At 35.0% G+C, this 17,960-nt stretch overlaps 1 protein-coding gene across 1 annotated transcript; it reads right to left on the bottom strand.

The window, feature by feature from the left end:
* Positions 1 to 38: 38 nt before the first annotated feature.
* On the bottom strand, positions 39 to 17,557 carry LOC136806199 (phosphatidylinositol 4-phosphate 5-kinase type-1 beta-like). The gene is made up of 21 exons (XM_067062760.1): positions 17,524 to 17,557; positions 13,833 to 13,889; positions 13,242 to 13,345; positions 12,888 to 13,013; positions 12,651 to 12,701; positions 12,228 to 12,307; positions 11,975 to 12,049; positions 11,704 to 11,746; positions 11,242 to 11,394; positions 10,772 to 10,831; positions 10,430 to 10,513; positions 9,981 to 10,136; positions 9,370 to 9,447; positions 7,986 to 8,019; positions 7,588 to 7,669; positions 6,689 to 6,772; positions 5,963 to 6,011; positions 5,061 to 5,145; positions 1,207 to 1,260; positions 836 to 898; positions 39 to 550 (listed from the first exon to the last, which is right to left on the bottom strand). The coding sequence occupies exons 2-21, from the start codon at positions 13,858 to 13,860 to the stop codon at positions 39 to 41; spliced, it is 2,001 nt and encodes a 666-aa protein (XP_066918861.1). The 5' UTR covers positions 13,861 to 13,889; positions 17,524 to 17,557.
* Between the last annotated feature and the right edge of the window lie 403 nt (positions 17,558 to 17,960).

Here is a 17,960-nt window from a genome sequence, read left to right as displayed (position 1 = left end):
AATCTTACATACTAACCATTAGTCAGATACGAAGAGCTTCATAACCGGCTATCTTTGACATCAGGTGATGCTGTTTCGGGCGTGCCCGCATTTGAGCTATCAACCACTTCTGTTATTGTTTCCGTAATGGTTTCTGTGATAATTGTTTCGTTTCCAATGGTTTCCGTTTTAGTGTCTATAGTCACGGTAATATCATTTAAATTGGCGACGTCTCCCGATCCCGCTCGGACTGTTTCGGTATTATATTCCGTTTCTTCTATTATGACTTCCGTCTTTTCAGGTCCCTCGTGAGTGACAACGGCAGTGACGGGTGTTTCTTCCGGTGCTTCCACAGTAGCCGTTGTGACGCTAACCTCTGTGGTGTCATCAGAAGCACTCGTTTCTTCCACTTTTTCTGTATTCAAGGGCGAGAGTTCGATTTCCGTTGTATTTTCAGCATTCACAGACGTAGCAGGAATAATGATGGTTTCTGTTTTGAAGACTGTCGTGGTAGGAGTGGTGTTTTCGTCTGTTTTAGGATCGACAATTTTGACAGATTTTTTCGTCTTTGCTGTAATATAGAAAGTCGTAAATCATTCATTTGGTTCCAGATGATATTCTATCTCTTTTGGGTCATAAAAACACATCACAATCACGGTCAATATCTAACACTGGTGAAAATTTCATGACAAAACCTCCAGTAGTTCCTGAGTTCCGGCAGGTGGTAGTTCTAATTTTACAATCATTTATGTAAAGGGACGAAAATCAGAAAAAAGTGAAATTGTTAAGCTCTAAGTTGAGAACTATACTCTTCTCTCTTAGATCCTCGAACTCCGAAAGGCAAAAGAACACTTACAACTCATAGTGGGTGTGGAGTCTTTACGAGTCGCACTTTCTTCGTTTGTATTTTGACGCTCAACTTTAAGAAAAGAAAATTAAGTTTCCATGACGTTTCTTTAAAATGAATGGAGCTCGAAATCGTCAGGAAGCATTTACGTGAAGAAGTTTAAGAATTTTTGAGCAGAATTCGTTAAAAAATTCGGATCCGTTCAAAAGATTTATAATGGGGTGGGAAAGCTGTAGAGGAATTTCGTTTTTAGTGGGGTCCCTCAGCACTGTGTTACCATAGATACGCGAGTTATTCGAATCGCAGAAAGTATTTTGTAACGGTTTCAGTTCAGTTCGAATAAAAGAAGTCCATTGAAAATAGTGAAAGATAAACCTTACCTTTAACTTCGGTCGACTGAGTCTTAGCTCTTCGTTTGGTAGGTTGCCGTTGAACTATAAAAGTCAAAGAGGAGTGGAGAATATACAAAAAAGTTTAAGCTAAAAATATACCAGGATTTTTTCTTGCAATAAAAATTACTATAGGTATTGCAACCTCAGCCCACACAAGCGAAAGTAAAGATGAACTTTTTGTCCTATAGTTATACTTTCTTAAATCCCTCAGTTTTGTATATCTGAAAATATTTCGTATTTTTGCATATTTCACAATGAATCTAGGATTTTTTTTTTTTTGCAAAGATGAAATAAATATACGAACTTTTTTTAGAGGGACGCGATATCAAGATATCGTTCGAGTTTATGGCCAACAGGCAGAGAACAACAAACGTAAAAAGATATACGAGGTTATACACACGGATCTGTAAAGCCCGAAGGGCTAGATAGGCAAATTTAGGCTTTCTCCAGCAAAATAAAGTGATGCAAAAATTTGACTTTTTAAATTTCGTGCCGATGGATAGGATCTAGCATTTTAATTGTTTTCGGTGCGCGAGATCAAAAAAGTAGGCAAAACGCTATTTCGCATCTCTCAAACCAAAATTGCTTGTTATCACGTGATTTCTTTGGTAGGAAATCCTACCAAAAATTGCTTCATTTTTCGATAAAGGCCGCGGATCTAGCTTTACAGATCTGTGGTTATACAGGTGATGATTATTGGAGGTTTGACATTTCATCAACAAGACAAATTCTCAGGAGAAATGCTAGATTGTTTATTATAATCCGTGTAATCCGACTGTAATTTGGGTGTTATATGATAATACGATAATCATTACGGGGTAACATCAGTTTGTATAAACTACAATTTGTCCCCTGCTAGACTAGAGAGAAATGCACGAGGTCAACAAAAACAATTAACTTCCAACACAGTAATTTACTGCCTGTTCAGTCTGTAATATTTTACAAAAAATCTCCAAGATGATAAGCGTCACATGAGTTCATGGCAGTACTGTCTAAAGGAGCCGACGTCACTTTAATGGAAAGGAAAACACGTAAAACTTGGTAGACCAACAGAGTGATAAAAACATCAGATGATGGGATAGAGATAGGCTAGATGATTTACTTCTTAAAATACTTGAGAAAACCTAAGTAAACGCCCACAAATGACCTGGGAGGGAAAAGGTTGATGGAGGTCAATACAAATAAATGAAAGAGCTCACGAATAAGAGCTGAATAATACATCTCAATTAAAACAAGGAATTATTATATACACTGGAAAAACAACTAGCTGATTTTTGCCAATTTCTCATGTACAAGCCTTGTCCGTAGTAATGACATTATTGTTCACCCTCCTTCCACCATTAAATGATTTTTCGTAGCATTTTAATTGCATTTCTCATCAAAATACACTTATCCAATTCCCAAATGAGACTTTAAAGTTCTCCTCCGAGATTCAAACTCAGCTAGTAAATTGCAAATGATATGTCGTTGTGACGTTTTATATTGCGAGAAAGATGCAAAAACATGCTATGTATAAAACATTTAATATTGACACCAGAAATTTTTATACTTCAACTATAAAAAACCAACGTGCCACCACGTGCCACCAAAAGATTTTCATACCACAGTGGAGCTATGAGGCTCACGTCTAATATATATCAATAACTTAGCTCTTCTCGGAGAAATATAAGAAAGATATTCCCAATTGAAAATTTCGTGTCATTATAAGCATTTTGTTTGATTTTACTTGTCTGGTGATGTTTTTCTCACACCAGATTTCATAAATGTATCCGCTTGGTATACTAGCATTTATTTATTCGTACTTTTCGCCAGCAAAAGTACGAATAGACAAAGTTAGAGAACATTTTAGAAATAGGAGTATTAATCATTTTTCAAAATCAGAGTCCTTTGAGCCGCCATGACAGTTGTCCTTTGCGGACAAAGCCTGTACATCGATTGTTTTCTGAAACAATAGAAAGACAATACTTCGCTCTCCACCGTTTCATTCGATGTTTATCCAGAGTCTCTATAATAAATCCATGATTAAAACAAACGACAATTATGTTAACAACGAGATCTATATTTCCACTATTCATTGTTGGATATTATCAAGACCATGATCAATATTTCACAAAGTGAAACTCGACCTACGTGGAGAACAACATTAATCAGATGGATTGCAAATCAATGAAACACACTTCTTAGTCGACCCCTAGCCAGACATCCCTATGCTTACTATGGCTCTATAAGGAGCAACGATGGCCGAATGGTACCAGGGACTTAAACGAGAGAGTTCGCGGTTCGAAGCCACGCCCCCTACCAATGTTCCGTTCAATTCACAGAGCCGGCTGTGTTATTTGTGAAGACAATTGAAGGATTGACTAGAAATAGTATCCTATGACTAACAATCGCCTTAGGCAGCTCGTGAAAAGCAACGCTTGTAGTGATTGCAAAATAACTGTAAATGCCCTTGAGTTAAAAAAGCCATCTTCAATTCCCTCTATGGAAATACACATCAAACAGAACACTTCGATGTCAAACGATTCATCTAATGAAGCATAATAGAGGCCCCAAGTGGTAAGCCTGATCACGATATCACGCATTTTTTTGTCTTTAATCACGATCACGAAAATCAGCAAAAAATTCATCATTCCCAGACATAAAAATCCGATAATCCAGAACAATACAAACTTCTGCTGAACTACATAGCAAGGAGACCACAGTGAAAAACAACCTTACCGAATCTCCTATGAAAAAGAATCCAACCAAGGAAATTTCATGTATAAAAAGTACCGAAAATAAGTTTCGTTCACTCCATTTAAATAAAAACAACAAGATGAATGCCTCTTATAGCAATGAAACTCTTATGTTTGACAACCCAAACATTGATTTTAAAATAGTAAGGATTTGCCATGATTATTTAGAACTTCATTCCTTTTAATAAAGATCCATTCCATAGATACCGGAAGTGTCAATAACCATTGCAGCGATTTTCTAAGATCTACATAGCAACACCCCTCCTATTAGTTTACACACAATAAGTAGACAGATCCAGTCTTTTGGTATAGGAGCTTTAGACTCGATAATAAGGAAGATATGATGTAGCCTGCACTCCTCTTACCTCTAAGTGAATTGACGACCACATTCTGAAGGTATACATAACTATAAATCCTAAAACCTTCTATTTAAAGAAACCGGTCCATGTGGTAACAAATTAAACCTCATCATCACACTGGTCGATTTAAGATCACCAGCCATTTAATAGGTTTTTGATGCTACCTTTTGAAAAACGATCAGTAATTTCTAAGGAAGGTTTACAATGTAGTCTTTACTCGATGTTGAGCTGGCTCAAAATCTTATATATTCTTTCTACTGTAGTAAAGTTATAAAAAGTGCAAACAAGCCAGAACACGATGATGGAAGACAACAGGAGAAGCACATAAGCCAAGGATACGACTATTGAGTTTAAAGCCAAAAGGGCTAGAGAGAAATTTTCAACCTTTTTCAAACAAGAAAATATGAAGTTATAAGATTTGTGCCGCTTTTGGAATGACCGATTGAATCTAACACATTCTTTATTTTCATACGGTATATTTTTCTAAGTCTGGCTATGAATTTTACTTTCAATCTGGCGTTTGTGTGAAAACCACGCCGGTCTTAAACCTTTCAGATGGGCAATGGTTTTCAGATGGGAAGTGGTTTCATTTCCCATCCACGGGGCTTCAATCCACTTCGGGACTTTTAACTCAACGTACTGGACCACAATCTATAATACAACCAAAAAGCATAAAAGTATCGATGGGTATTAAAGACAAACAATCTTCAAATAGAGATATCCATCTAAAGATAGATAGAAAACATACCTGCAGATCGTTTGAAAACGTTATCTTTGATGAAATCCAAGAAACGTTTGGCGTAGAATGACGGCTTGTGTACAGATACAGTGTCCTGAAAAAATCAATAAAAATGAAAACCATCGTACTTTGAGCCAGTTAAAAAATCAATCTATACATTTTATAATCAATTACTTTTAAGTTTGACATCGATGTTTTTTACAGTACGCTAAAACTCGTCAAAAAATGTTCATGATCTAGGAAGTTTTTATTGTAGGGCGAAAATAAAAAAATATAGTGTTCCCGGAAACCGGCCGGGTGAAAAAAGATTTTTTTCTGACCCGGCCGCAGACTATGGGTTCATATATATAAGAAAATCAAGTTGACCGTTCAGGCTATCAAACGTCGTTTGGTTAGATATCCCCGCTTGTAAATAAAGTTTTGTTCGTTAGTAGTTGTTACATTAGTACTCACAGGGCTTACTTCATACCGTTTGTACGTAAAAGATATCTTTAAAGTTCTACTTCAATGATTTTAAGTTATCAAAAAAAATTTTCCGGCCGGCCGCACGAGAGCTTTTTTTCTTCACCCGCATTCTGGAAACACTACATTTTCTTATTTTCGCCTAGTTAACGAATTTTGTACACCATTGTTGGCTCTCATTGTTGAGCCCAACTGGGTATGTCACCATATCGAGGACCCTGTCACCCCGATGGGAAATTACTTTAGAGTCTTAGTGTGTACGACCGCTAATCCTTATGTCTAAGAGGTAGCTAACGTGTTAGTGCGGTTTGTGGTAAAAATGGTAGATCGCTGGTTCACGTGTACAACGTTCTAAATTCAAGTCTGCCAGGCCTTGAGATTAGAACGCCATGGTCACGTGTAATGAGATTTTTGTCACGTGTCAGATATTTAAAGAAAAAAAACTATACCCCATCCGTTAGCATCGATTTGAAACCATGTTCCATTTTCTTGGCTAGTCTAAAGAAACAACAAAAACAAATGTAAAATGATTAAAATCCACCATTTATATACACGTTTTTTTTATAAGAGCATCCAAATTTTTTGAAGCCTTCGGATGTTCTTAACTTTTTGAGTCTTAAGCCTAAAAATGTTCTTTTTAACATATTCTTATCTTGTTCAATTTTTTGAGCAATTTTGCCCATTTTATTAAAAACCCGGCTGTTTTAGAGTCGGCAAAGCCTTAAAATGTTCTTATCTTGTTCTTAACATTTCGGCCCTCGAAGCCTTATGTTCTTATATAGTCTGTTCTTATAAAAAACGTGTATCAATCCAGTCGTTCTTAGATTTATGAATGTTAGCAGCATCAGTATGATCAACCAGTATACAAAAGAAGATTGACAGAAATTGGAAGCTTCAATGAGTCAACTTTGTAATGCAAGCTCCCCAAGCTATTTCCGCCATCTTTGATTGGAGTTTTTTTTGAATTGGTACCCGAGAAGAATCCATTGCAATGTTAAAAATTAACGTCTCACGGCACTACATCATCAAAATTATTTGAGGGAAAGTAACTTTTCAAAAAACTCCGATCAAAGATTTTGCTTTGCCGGGATTGAGAAACTTAGTCCAGGGTATAAAGGTTAGCGGTATTACTACTAAATTTTTGACACCACCTTTGGTTTTGTTGTTTAGCTCACCTATAACTTTGTAGAATATCGATGATACCAATGAAAAGATATAAACGTTCTCCCTTGTCGTTCTTGGCAGGAATAACACCAGCTCTGAAATGTTTATGTTTATAACAAATTAACAATTAACCTACCTGTAAACATTGCACCTTAACATTGGACCTTAACATTGGACCCACATGTAGTGCAAACCGATTAATAATGGTGCGAGCTTCCTTGAGTTAAAAAAAGCTTCTTTTCCCTTAAATATTACCCTATAATTATGCAATTTGTCCCTGAGAAATATAATAAATGATTGTGCAAATATGAAAAATCTTAAAAACTATTTCCATTTCGAATCTCAACAATTTAAGGTTTTCCTGAAAACCAGGTAAATCAGATACTGAAGAAAGACCCTTAAAACAAGCTCTTATGTTTCGCGGAGTTATCAACAACTTGAAAAGAAATTCTCAGAGTTTCCCTGTACAATCTTCTTCAAGGGCTTGCGATAATATGATGGTATACTACACAATTATAATAATTAGCTACTTAATTTTCATACTGGCAATTCTTACAACCATCAATTCAGAAAGACCTTAGGCAGCGCACATCCCGCACAATTGATTTTGGTATAGGGGATGCGTATCATGTATAAAATTTCCGTCCGAGAGTTACCTCAATTTTCGATTTTCTTAAAAAGCTTCTGAAATCCATTGATTGTATTAACCTCTATCCATTCAAATTTTTAATTGAAATTTAATGAAATTGAAAGATCTCTCATATAAAACTTACTAATCAAGAATCAAGTTTCTAAAGCTCAAAAACACAAAGACGGGGAACTCTCGGACGAGAATTTTATACACGATACGAAAACGACCTTGGCACATCCATCGTATAAAGAAAGGTTAGATTTGCATGAATGGACTTACGGTCTGACTTCTTCTTCGTTTTCATTACTCAATTGAATAGCTTCTAATTTTGCACTGAATTCGTTCTTTCGTGCTTCCCTTTCTACGATGAAATTAAAAGAAAAACAGTCAAAGTAAGTATATTGCAATATGTTTATAAGAACATCTTTCTCGATATTTCGATCGAAATTTCCGAATTTTCTTGATCAACATGTAACATGAAACTGCACGAAACATGAACTAGTTGGTTGTTGATGGCAATGCAACTATATGTTCAATGCAGTAACCTGTTTAAAAATAGAAAAACTTCAGCCACATTGGATCAATAAACTGAGGGGGGGGGGGAGTACAGGACATTCTGCAAAGGTTTTTTACATCATTGATGGATTGTGAAATTTGCACATCGATTGAGCACAAACCTGGATTTCGGTGTGTTTGTGGACTGCTCATTTTCTGAAAAGAATTCACAAGGAAAAACAAACAATTATTCAATCCAAATAAAAAGAAAAACATGTATTATTTTTGATAAAACATGGGAACTATAGCTAAGGTGTTTAGGATCTAGGTTTAACATGATTGCGAGGTTCGGTAGATTCAAGCCCTGGACAAAAATATCGGCATGCGAGACTAAATACTACTTGAACAAAAATAGGTTAAAACCATCAGAAGAACCAATTCTTTCGAAGCGTAGAGGTGACTCTTGACCGAAACAAAGCTGCGAAACGCAGTTTGATGGTCAGAAGCTGACTAATTTGTACAAACAAAATGAAACAAGTGATACTTTTATGGACCTACCTGGTTATGAATTTAACACATATAATTGATTATACGTGAGCATGACCATTAAAAAATCATTCAGAACACAAATAGTGACGATCTATTAAAATTAGTCGTTTGTTTCTTATAAAAAAAACGTTTAGAAACCAAAATTTTATGATCGTGAAATATTCTTTCATATTCAAGACTTCGTGAGCAAAAAACATCTATCTCATCAAAGAATTGAGTAATTTGACTAAGAACATTGATGTATGCTTATTAATAGTGATTTTTATAGATAAACATGCGTTTTTTGACCCAACAAATTTTTTTTGCAAAAATCTGCTTGAGCCATCTTTTACCTATTTTCATGCAAAAAATCTGAAAAAATTAATGATCCAATTTTTCACAAAGTCCAAAAAACCCGTTTTTTTAACCGTTTTTGGCCCAAATTTGCCCAAAAACATTTTCTTTCGAAAATCGGGCTCCGTCACATTCGAGGGTTTATAGTTATGCATCTTTGTGCAAAAAATCATAAATAATGAAAGAACCAATCTCGAGAAAAGCTAATACCTAAGTAATTGATAATGTGCTTATAAAAAAATATCGAATTTGGTTAGTTTTTCTATAAAAACACGCCAAGCAACCAAAATTTCATGTCTAAACACACATATTCTTCAAAAGTAAGCCCTCGTGAGCAAAAAAAGCATCTATCTCATAAAAAAATTGAGTAATTTGACTAAGAACATTGATGTATGCTTATTAATAGTGATTCTTATAGATAAACATGCGTTTTTTGAGCCAACAAAAGTTTTTTGCAAAAATCTGCTTGAGCCATCTTTTACCAATGATTTTAGCCTACTTTCATGCAAAAAATCAGAAAAAATTAATGATCCAATTTTTCACAAAGTCCAAAAAACCCGTTTTTTAGCCGTTCAATCCTGAGAAAAGTTGGTAACAGACGAACGAACGGACGGACGGACTAACACAGGTTAATTTATAGGACCTCCACCCCACCGGGGTAGGTCCAAAAATTGCATTACTTACTCTATCACGAACACTTTGCTCGATATTATGTATACCCAGCAAAAAGCTGTAATCCATGATGCTGAAACTTTCTAAAACCTGCAAAAGGAAAAGAAGGGTCAAAGATTAATTTCTCTCTCAATTTTTCGTCATTTTCAGACTTAAATGTTCTCAAATATGCTAACTTATAATTTACTTTTTGACTTTTAAAAAGAGCTTCAAACCAGAATTTTATTTTCAATTTCCGAAATTTTAGGTAGGTGGGATTGTTCTTAGTTTGTCTTAGGTATGTCTCAAATTTAGCCTCCAATTCTTAGAAAATTGCTACTACCAAAGTGTGTGGCAAGAACGGATATTAAACGAATATTACTAGGCAAGTATTCAACGGCCTTGAAATTTGGACGATCTGAAATTAACACGAATTTTTCTGCTTTTTCAAGGAAACAGCGGCTGGTTTTAATTAAGGGGGTTTTCATTAACACGAAATTTTTCAATTCGTGTTAATAAAATGACTAGTGATATTTGTGTTGGAAGATTTGCCAACAATCAAGAGTAACAGAGAAGACAATGCTAGATAGATGCAAGCAACTTTGGACCTGCCGCTAACGTAGAGAATGGCTTAAGAACATTACCCTAACATCCCTACTAATGGTTTTGATGACGGCATCATACGTTTCGTGATCGAGCGTGATACCGTTCGGATAGATTTGCGAGAAATCCAAATCTTTTAAAGTTGGACTCGATTTTGAACGTTCACTTTTACTTGCTTTACGTTTATATGTTGACCCCTGAAAAAAGTAATGTGAAAGAGACTGATAATGGTGTGAGAGATGGGTGGCAAAATGTTACCTCTTTGGTTACCTGAAAATTTTTAATTTGATCAATAATGGGACTAAGGCAGAGGGGGTGAATGTCTTGCGAGAGTGTGTAAAAGCTTAGCAAAAGCTTAAGTGTGGTTTAGGTTCATGTGTTTATATTTTATGTTTAATTAATTCTAATGCGCAATCAAAGGGATATACGTTTATATTTCCTGACAGGAAGGATAGAAAAGGAATGAGGATCGAACAATATGAATTCTTACTTTTAAATCGAATTTAACATGACATTTGTATTTGGAGGGAAGTAAATTGTTCATGACTGTTAAACGAATGTTTGAAGTACCAGCCTGTAATAGAACGGAATCGCAATTTAGAAAGCATAAGTATTATACAGTCTTTTATACCAGAACAAGGTACAGTCAAAACTCTAATTCGAACTTGAATCTTTCTGTAATTCGTGCTAAATGTATATTGGTCCCCTCAGCTGAAAAATGTTTTGAATCACTTTCTATAATCGAATCTTTCTTCACCAAAGAACGAAAGTTTTTCCAAAAGGAATGTCAAGAAATTAAATCAAATAAAAACACATTTCGATTCACACTAACCTGGTAACAATACAAACCAAAAAACTTTGGTAGCAGTGTCCTTGGGTTTTGATGTAGGTTCTGGAAAATGATTAATAATTCATTTCACACAATTGCGGACACAGCTTTAGTAATCAAACCCTTATACTTTTTTTGTGAGTCATTTAGTAGAACTTTTTGATTCTTTACAAAAAATGAGATATTTTAATGTATGGCTACACTTGAATTACAGTGCAATACACCTTTCAACCCTTAGCGGCTATTTCTAGCTATCAAAAGCTTACTATATTGTCGTTACTTTATTGCTTCAATGAAAGGGTATCTTACATTTTACCAAGAGCACTCCCAAACTTGTGTTCTAGATACTGCTGCCGAGAAGAAAATTTCCGTTGCATTTTCAGAATTGATAGGCATGTATTCCTATTATATTACAAGTACATGAAACTTTTGCGCAGTGAAAAATCATCTAAAATGATCAGGACAACTCTTACCATATAATATCCTGGTAATAGTTGTTGTAAGAAAGTGGCTTCTTTGTGTTGAACAGTTTTCACAATAAACATATCATCGTTAGACACAAAGAACAATGAACCACTGGCACCAGGGTTGCCAATCTCTTTGATCGGCTCATTGGCAAGTGATATCTAATGAAAGGTTGAGAATCAAAGAATCAACATCTCTTTACCTTTGTCATCCATAAAGGATGGGCCGTCTGATAGCTTTAAAGATGAACCTACCCCTGAGGGGAGCATAAGTCACATCACTGATAGACTATGCGACTTTGCACTGAGCTATGTCGTATACTTTGACACTCGAACAGCATTAATACAATACTATACAGGGGCTGTACTTATTACTTTGACTTGCTTAAAATTTTAAGGCATAACATTTTTGTCGTTTTTCAAAACTTCCTTTTTTACAAATATATATTGGGTCATAATCAAAATATTTACCAGGAAATCACTTGGTTCAATTCCGAAAAGATCTCTGAAGTATCTGAAGAGGCAAACAAAAGAGCATTGAAAAAATATGCAGATATTGAAGATTGAGTCACTTACAGGAGTCAATAAATGTTACTAAAGTAACTTTTGAGTGAGATAAGGCTTGGTTAAAGGTATATCACTCCCACTAAATCAAAAAAAGATTTAAAGTCTTTTCAAACAGAGTTATGCTAATCTGTTTCAAAGTGAAGTGGTTTAAAACTTTAAATAAACAAAGGAGTACCTGAAGGCTGCTGGTGCATAGCATTTAAACCTGAAGTTGTCGAATTTATGAGATGGTGTTTCCCTCGAACCGTCACTGAAAAAAAAAGAAATTATAAAATGTTTTAATTACACTTACAGAGAAATTTAAATCGTAGAAAGTATCTTGAGAAGTAATCTGTTTTATTCAACTATTATTTTACAAACCTTTGGTGGGATCAAGCTAAATGTGAAGAAGTATTGGTACTTTCCAAGCAAAGTCACACAATACTAACCTGGGAAACCAAACTTTTTCAACAAAGTAAAAATCTTGCATCAACACATCTCTTTCGGGTTTTGCACTAAGTCGACCAACCTTAAATGTAATCAAAATCTTGTAATAAACTTCCTTTATGTTCATATTTTCCAAGTAATCGCAAGTGGTGGATAGTGCTCTAGAGGACTTTTAGATAAGATTTAAATTAATTTCACTTGGTCTTTGGTCAGCAAACCATTAGCTATTTATGAACAAAACTGAACATTGGACAGGGCGATTTTTTGAATCTGGAACCCCTGGATTATGCACTAAAGTCTGGCAATGCTTTTTAAAGTGCTCAAATACATCTACTTGAAAAATTAATATTTCTAATGGCGTTGGTGTGAATATTCCTTGATAAAAGTCTTTATAAAAAATTTTGAGAGGTTAAAATTGTACTTACGGAGAATCCAATACCCAACTGTGTAGCCGACATAATGGCTTGACTGGTAGTCTACAAATTCAAAAAAAATTAACATAAATTAAAAGTGAATAACATTGTTTGTTAATTAGTTTTCTCAATTTTATCCTCTACTCCCTATCAGACATATAAAATGATTAAGAAAGCTAGTTTCTAAACAAAGGCTTTCCTGAAGGGTATAGAAAAGAGAGTTTGGATCCAAAGTCGTGAGTTCCTTACCTTTTTGTAAACTTTCTGTCCATCTTCTTTAATTCTCAAATGTCCTTGTTTGACAGCAGTCTTTGATTTTACAGACGGTTCGCGTGTGATTTGTGATTTATGTTCTGTTCGTGGGAAAGTTTCAGCCTAAAAAAGAAGATTTAAAAGCCTTTAATACAGTAGTACAACAGCAAACGACTGCGAAACATCTTTTAAAATACACTAAAAATCATATTTGGGAAATTACATTAATGACTTTAGTTACGATCATCAGATGTCTTTAGGCATAATAGATTAAAGTATTTGAAAATTGTTAACTAGTCTCTTTTTTGTCTCGCATTTCAATCAGTTTCAATAACTGTAATGTATGCTCACATGAGGTTTGGTGACAACAGCTTCTTTATTATTATCGTTTTTATCTTCTTTGATCTGTTCTTTTACAGGAACGTTCCCGTCTGGCTCCTCCTTCTTTACAGAATCTAACAGGAAATTAATATTATTTTCATCATCCATGCTAATGCAAGCTTTTAGTAAGGAGTTGATTCAAATGTTATAGAAAAGCATTCAAAAGCTGAAATCGTAAACAAAAACATACCATCTTCCTAAAAAAGATTTGCATGATTGTTTTCAGATCAAACTTGGCCCAAATTAGGGCAATTCTAACCAGTCTAGGTTGGCCTTTGTTTAGAGAAAATTATTAAAAAGAGTTTAGCTGAGATTAGCCTAGATCGGCAAAGAACAGTCAAATTCAGCCAGGAAAAATCTGATTTGGCCCAAGTCGACCGACCAGGACTGGTCTGGATGGTCCAGATTAACAGAAAGTTCAGACTTTTTCAGCCTACTTTCAATTTGCTTCAAATTGCTTGCAGGGACATAATTGTAGCCAGAGAGTTAGGCGTGATGTTTAATCACGGTTCAAGGAGATTTCCACTACAACTATGACTTATCCTTAAAACTTATTGTTACCTGTCATTGTTGTTGTATTGCTTTCCATATTTTATTGCTTCTATATTTAGTTATCAACTAAAAGTAAATTAAAAGGAAGAAAACTTGAAAGAGGCATTTATGGCAAACCTGTTTTACTATTCAAGATCTTGCTTTTGTCTGTACTAGAATTCTTAGCGCTCAATTTCTATTTTTATTATTGATTTTGTTATATACAAGTGTTTGCGTGCCAAGGTAAAAAATACATACACAATAATTTAGGCTATTGATACTCTCAAAATTTGAAACATTATGATTGCATGTATAACTCTAGGCACAAAATAATTTAAACAGGTGGACATAGTTCTACTTATCAGGTTGACCATTATACCGCTATTTCTTTAGAGTCATTATTTAATGTTTTCGCTGATAATTTATGACGTCAAAATAGTATGGTGACTAGCAAAGGTTGATATTGAATCTGTTTCAAATTTTTTTTTCAAAATTGCTCTTTTTCGCGACTATTGCCAGAAACGGCAAATTTTTCAACACAACAATGAAATGCTGAATCAGCAGATAAATGGCTTTTGGTTGTTACAGACCTGGTACTAGACACCTTTGCAATACGTAGGCCCATTGCATTGTACCCTGTTTAGTTTGCTTTCAACTGGTTTTTGTTTAAATGCAGACAAGCAAAATCTAGTCATATGTAAGCAAACTTACAACGAACAGTAGTCGCACTAGGAAATCGAGCTACAGGATGTATTTGCAACAACAAAGCTGAAAGTTAACTGAATCAAGTTCAAGTTCCCAAGACAATTAATTAAAACTTGAAAACTTAAAATGAGACAAAATGACCGATTGCGAACGTGCAGCAGCCAGAATATCAACCAACCAAATTTTGTCATTCAATTCCCGAGACAGAGCTTTGATTTTTAAAGCCTTGTTTATACGCTAAAGTAAAATAAAACTGCACATGTAAATGGGTCAGTGTTTGAGGTCCGGCAAAATTTCTGGGAAATAGCCTATCCGGCGGTGCGTGGATCTAGGTACCTTAAGGGAAGAAATTTTCGCGAGAAGAAATTTTCGCGGAAGAAATTTTCGCGGAATTTAATTTCGCGAATTTGGGTGTAATTCGCGAAATTAAATTCCGCGAAACACACCAAAATGGCTAAACCGCGAAATTAAATTCCGCGAAACCCGAATATTCTCACAATTAAAAAAATCACCCCTAAAATTGGTCTTTTTAGGGCAAAATAGGGCTTTTTGTAGACAAATAATTCCCTCAACCGCGAAATTAAATTCCGTGAAACTTTTGAAATCGGCTCATTCGCGAAATTAAATTCCGCGAAATTTGCCATTTTGAAACTCTGATTCGCGAAATTAAATTCCGCGAAAATTTCTTCTCGCGAAAATTTCTTCCCTTAAGGTAGGTTGCGTCTCCCCTGTAGATCTTTTTCTTGAGAAGTTGATCTTCAAATTAGTTTTCAAGGTTGGCTTGGCTCAAATTTTTTCATCTATGGCTCAAATTTTAGGCAATTTCTCATAGTATTTGAAAATGTTAATTTAATTAAAAAGCGCCAGGTAATTTTTTCATGTATCCCTTCAGAAGTTTTGCTTACGAGTCAAGTAAACGATATAGCGCTTAAGCTTCCTATACCTTTTGTCCTTCACGTGCGTTTGCGTAAATGCCAAAATCGATTTTGGCAAGATTTTTTTGAAAAATGACCCTACAAGATTTGACTATATCTTTTTATTCCATGAAGCAATTACTTTCAAATAAAAAATATATATGGACAATGAATGGGTAAGCTTTCTAGAAATCCAAACATAAATTGCATAGCTTTTACCAAAAAAATAGCACTTTAGGATCAGAAACAGTTAAAAACCAGCTTTTTCCAATTTTCATCGAGTTACAGGAATTAATTCTGTGTTTGTTTTGATCTGAAATTTTCAGTAGGGGTGGCCAACATGGTTCCCTAGCTCATATCGAGTGGGGTGGGACGGGGGTAAGAGAATTAAAGTTTCTAAGTAAAATCTTAATTATCACCCAAAAAAATGCCTTTTTTGTCCATATCTTTTAAATAGATAGTCCCAGCCTTATCCCTCCTTCAGTAATGCTTCCTATACCTTTTGTCCTTCAGAAAAACCAAAATATTGGCCTTAATTGTTTGCTTTCAGTTCCTTAGCCAGCAGTGTGACCCCCTGCATTTCTATTTTATTTTGCGCGGGTTTTTCAATAGAGATGTCACATGACTCAAATCCTGCAGTCTTACTTATTGGACTAGAGAAAGCCAAAGTGAAATCGCGCTATGTGATTGATGAGAAAATTTCCATGTGAACTGACACGAAAATAATTCTCATTCTAAAAGAAGATGGCGGCGAGAAAAGCACGTCTTTTACTTTGGATGAAAGGTTGTAAATTCTGGTTGATTTTAAGGTTTTATCTTATCTTATTATCTCATTTACTTTAATTAGTAGAGGCTTCTTCAATGTTTGGGGAAGGTAAATCTATAAAAGTTATTTGTTTTTCGGTGGAAAAAAGTGTTTAAAAAAGCATTTATTGTGCACAAGCACAAGCTGGCACAAGGTTTATTTTTATTTGCAAATTTTTGTCTTTAATCTTAAATAGATGAACGAGTATTTCACTGATAGTTATGATTTTTTCACAGAACATAGTAAAACTATTCAGGAACTTCGACCTTTTTACAGAATTTCAAAAAATCTGTTAGTTCTGGAGATATATTGAAAAGTTTGACATCGGTAGTTTGCGTTCGCGTTTTGCGTTCCCAAACCAAACGCACGTGGCTTTTGCAGCATTAATCTTTCATACGCATTTCGGCAGGACGCTAGTGTGACTAACTGACGTGGGTTATGTTTTGTCCTATACCTATACATATTATTTTGAAACTTTTCGTATTTTCAAGCAATGAAAATTTGAGAAAAATGATCATGCCCATGCCTCCGACAATACAGGGAAAATGCCTGGGGAACAAAGCAAATTTTTTCATCCCAGACAAAACAAACCGCCCTGCCCCCGCCAGCAGAGATAAGTGAAATGCGCAGATGGAACAAGTTCACATGAAAGCGTGCAATAAAATAGGGATAACGAAGTTGATTTCTATGCCATTTGCTGATCGTTTAGGAATGCACGCAGATCGTGACATCAGTCTGGGGAAAGTCTCAAATCAAAATAAAAGTAAGGTTTAAATTCCCAAGGAAGTCCCTGGAGTTCATATTGCCATTAGCATGGCATCAGTAGGATTGTTGTTGAAAGACTTTAAAATTTTGAAAAACCTTTTGGCCCATGTAATTTCACATCTTTCAAACACATCTAACATCTTTTTATTGTTAACAATGTTGCCATTTTTATTTTAAATGCTCCACTCAGTCTCACTTTATTTGTTTATTTTATATGTGATAGTCACTTCTTTGTATTCTTCGTATTCTGGTTTTCATGTTTATACTAGATGCTCTTTTAGAGCTTTTAAGAGCTACACTAAAAGCGACTCCAAGTAAATTTAGTAGGTGTCCCCTATATCCCTAAACGCACAACACTCAGCCAGCTAATCATGAACTTCTATCATTTAAGCATCACACACCTTTTACACCCTTTCATCTTTTTACCACTTCCAGGACTTCCATATTGATTTTCTCATTTTTGTGCTAGCAATTAAGTCAAAGCCTCTCTTAGAATAGATTCTAATTTAAAGATAATAAATGAAAGTAATACCTCGTTTTAAATCCCTTCTCAGCTATTTTTTTAGCAATTTTTCTACCTTGTGATTTCCATGTATGGCATTTAGTCAATCGCCCAAATTTATTTCATTCGGGCGGTTGAGTTTTACATCAAAACTAAAGGGGCGCTAGCAGGGCGGCGAATGCCTTTTTTCACATGATGATAGACTAGTAAACTAGTCGTTGAAAACAGACCCCTATACAAAAAATTTAAGCTCCAAAAAAAAAAAGAATCGAAGAGGTGAGGTTGCGTGTCTTTTCTGAATTTCAACGACTAGAAGCTTCTTCCCTCAAAAAACGTTGTTTAATTTTACAACCTTTTTTAGGTTTTTGAGAATCCATCCAACTTTTTTGACTAAATGTTACTTCATAGTAACATTAAACATGGGAACATATAAATAAATGAGTATTTCCAAAGACACAATAAACAGA

Source organism: Clytia hemisphaerica, unplaced genomic scaffold, assembly GCF_902728285.1.
Source record: "Clytia hemisphaerica strain Z4C2 unplaced genomic scaffold, Clytia hemisphaerica genome assembly, whole genome shotgun sequence".
Taxonomy (NCBI): Eukaryota; Metazoa; Cnidaria; class Hydrozoa; order Leptothecata; family Clytiidae; genus Clytia; species Clytia hemisphaerica.
Note: the sequence above shows the minus strand (reverse complement) of the source record. Positions and strands in the feature narration are given on the sequence as shown.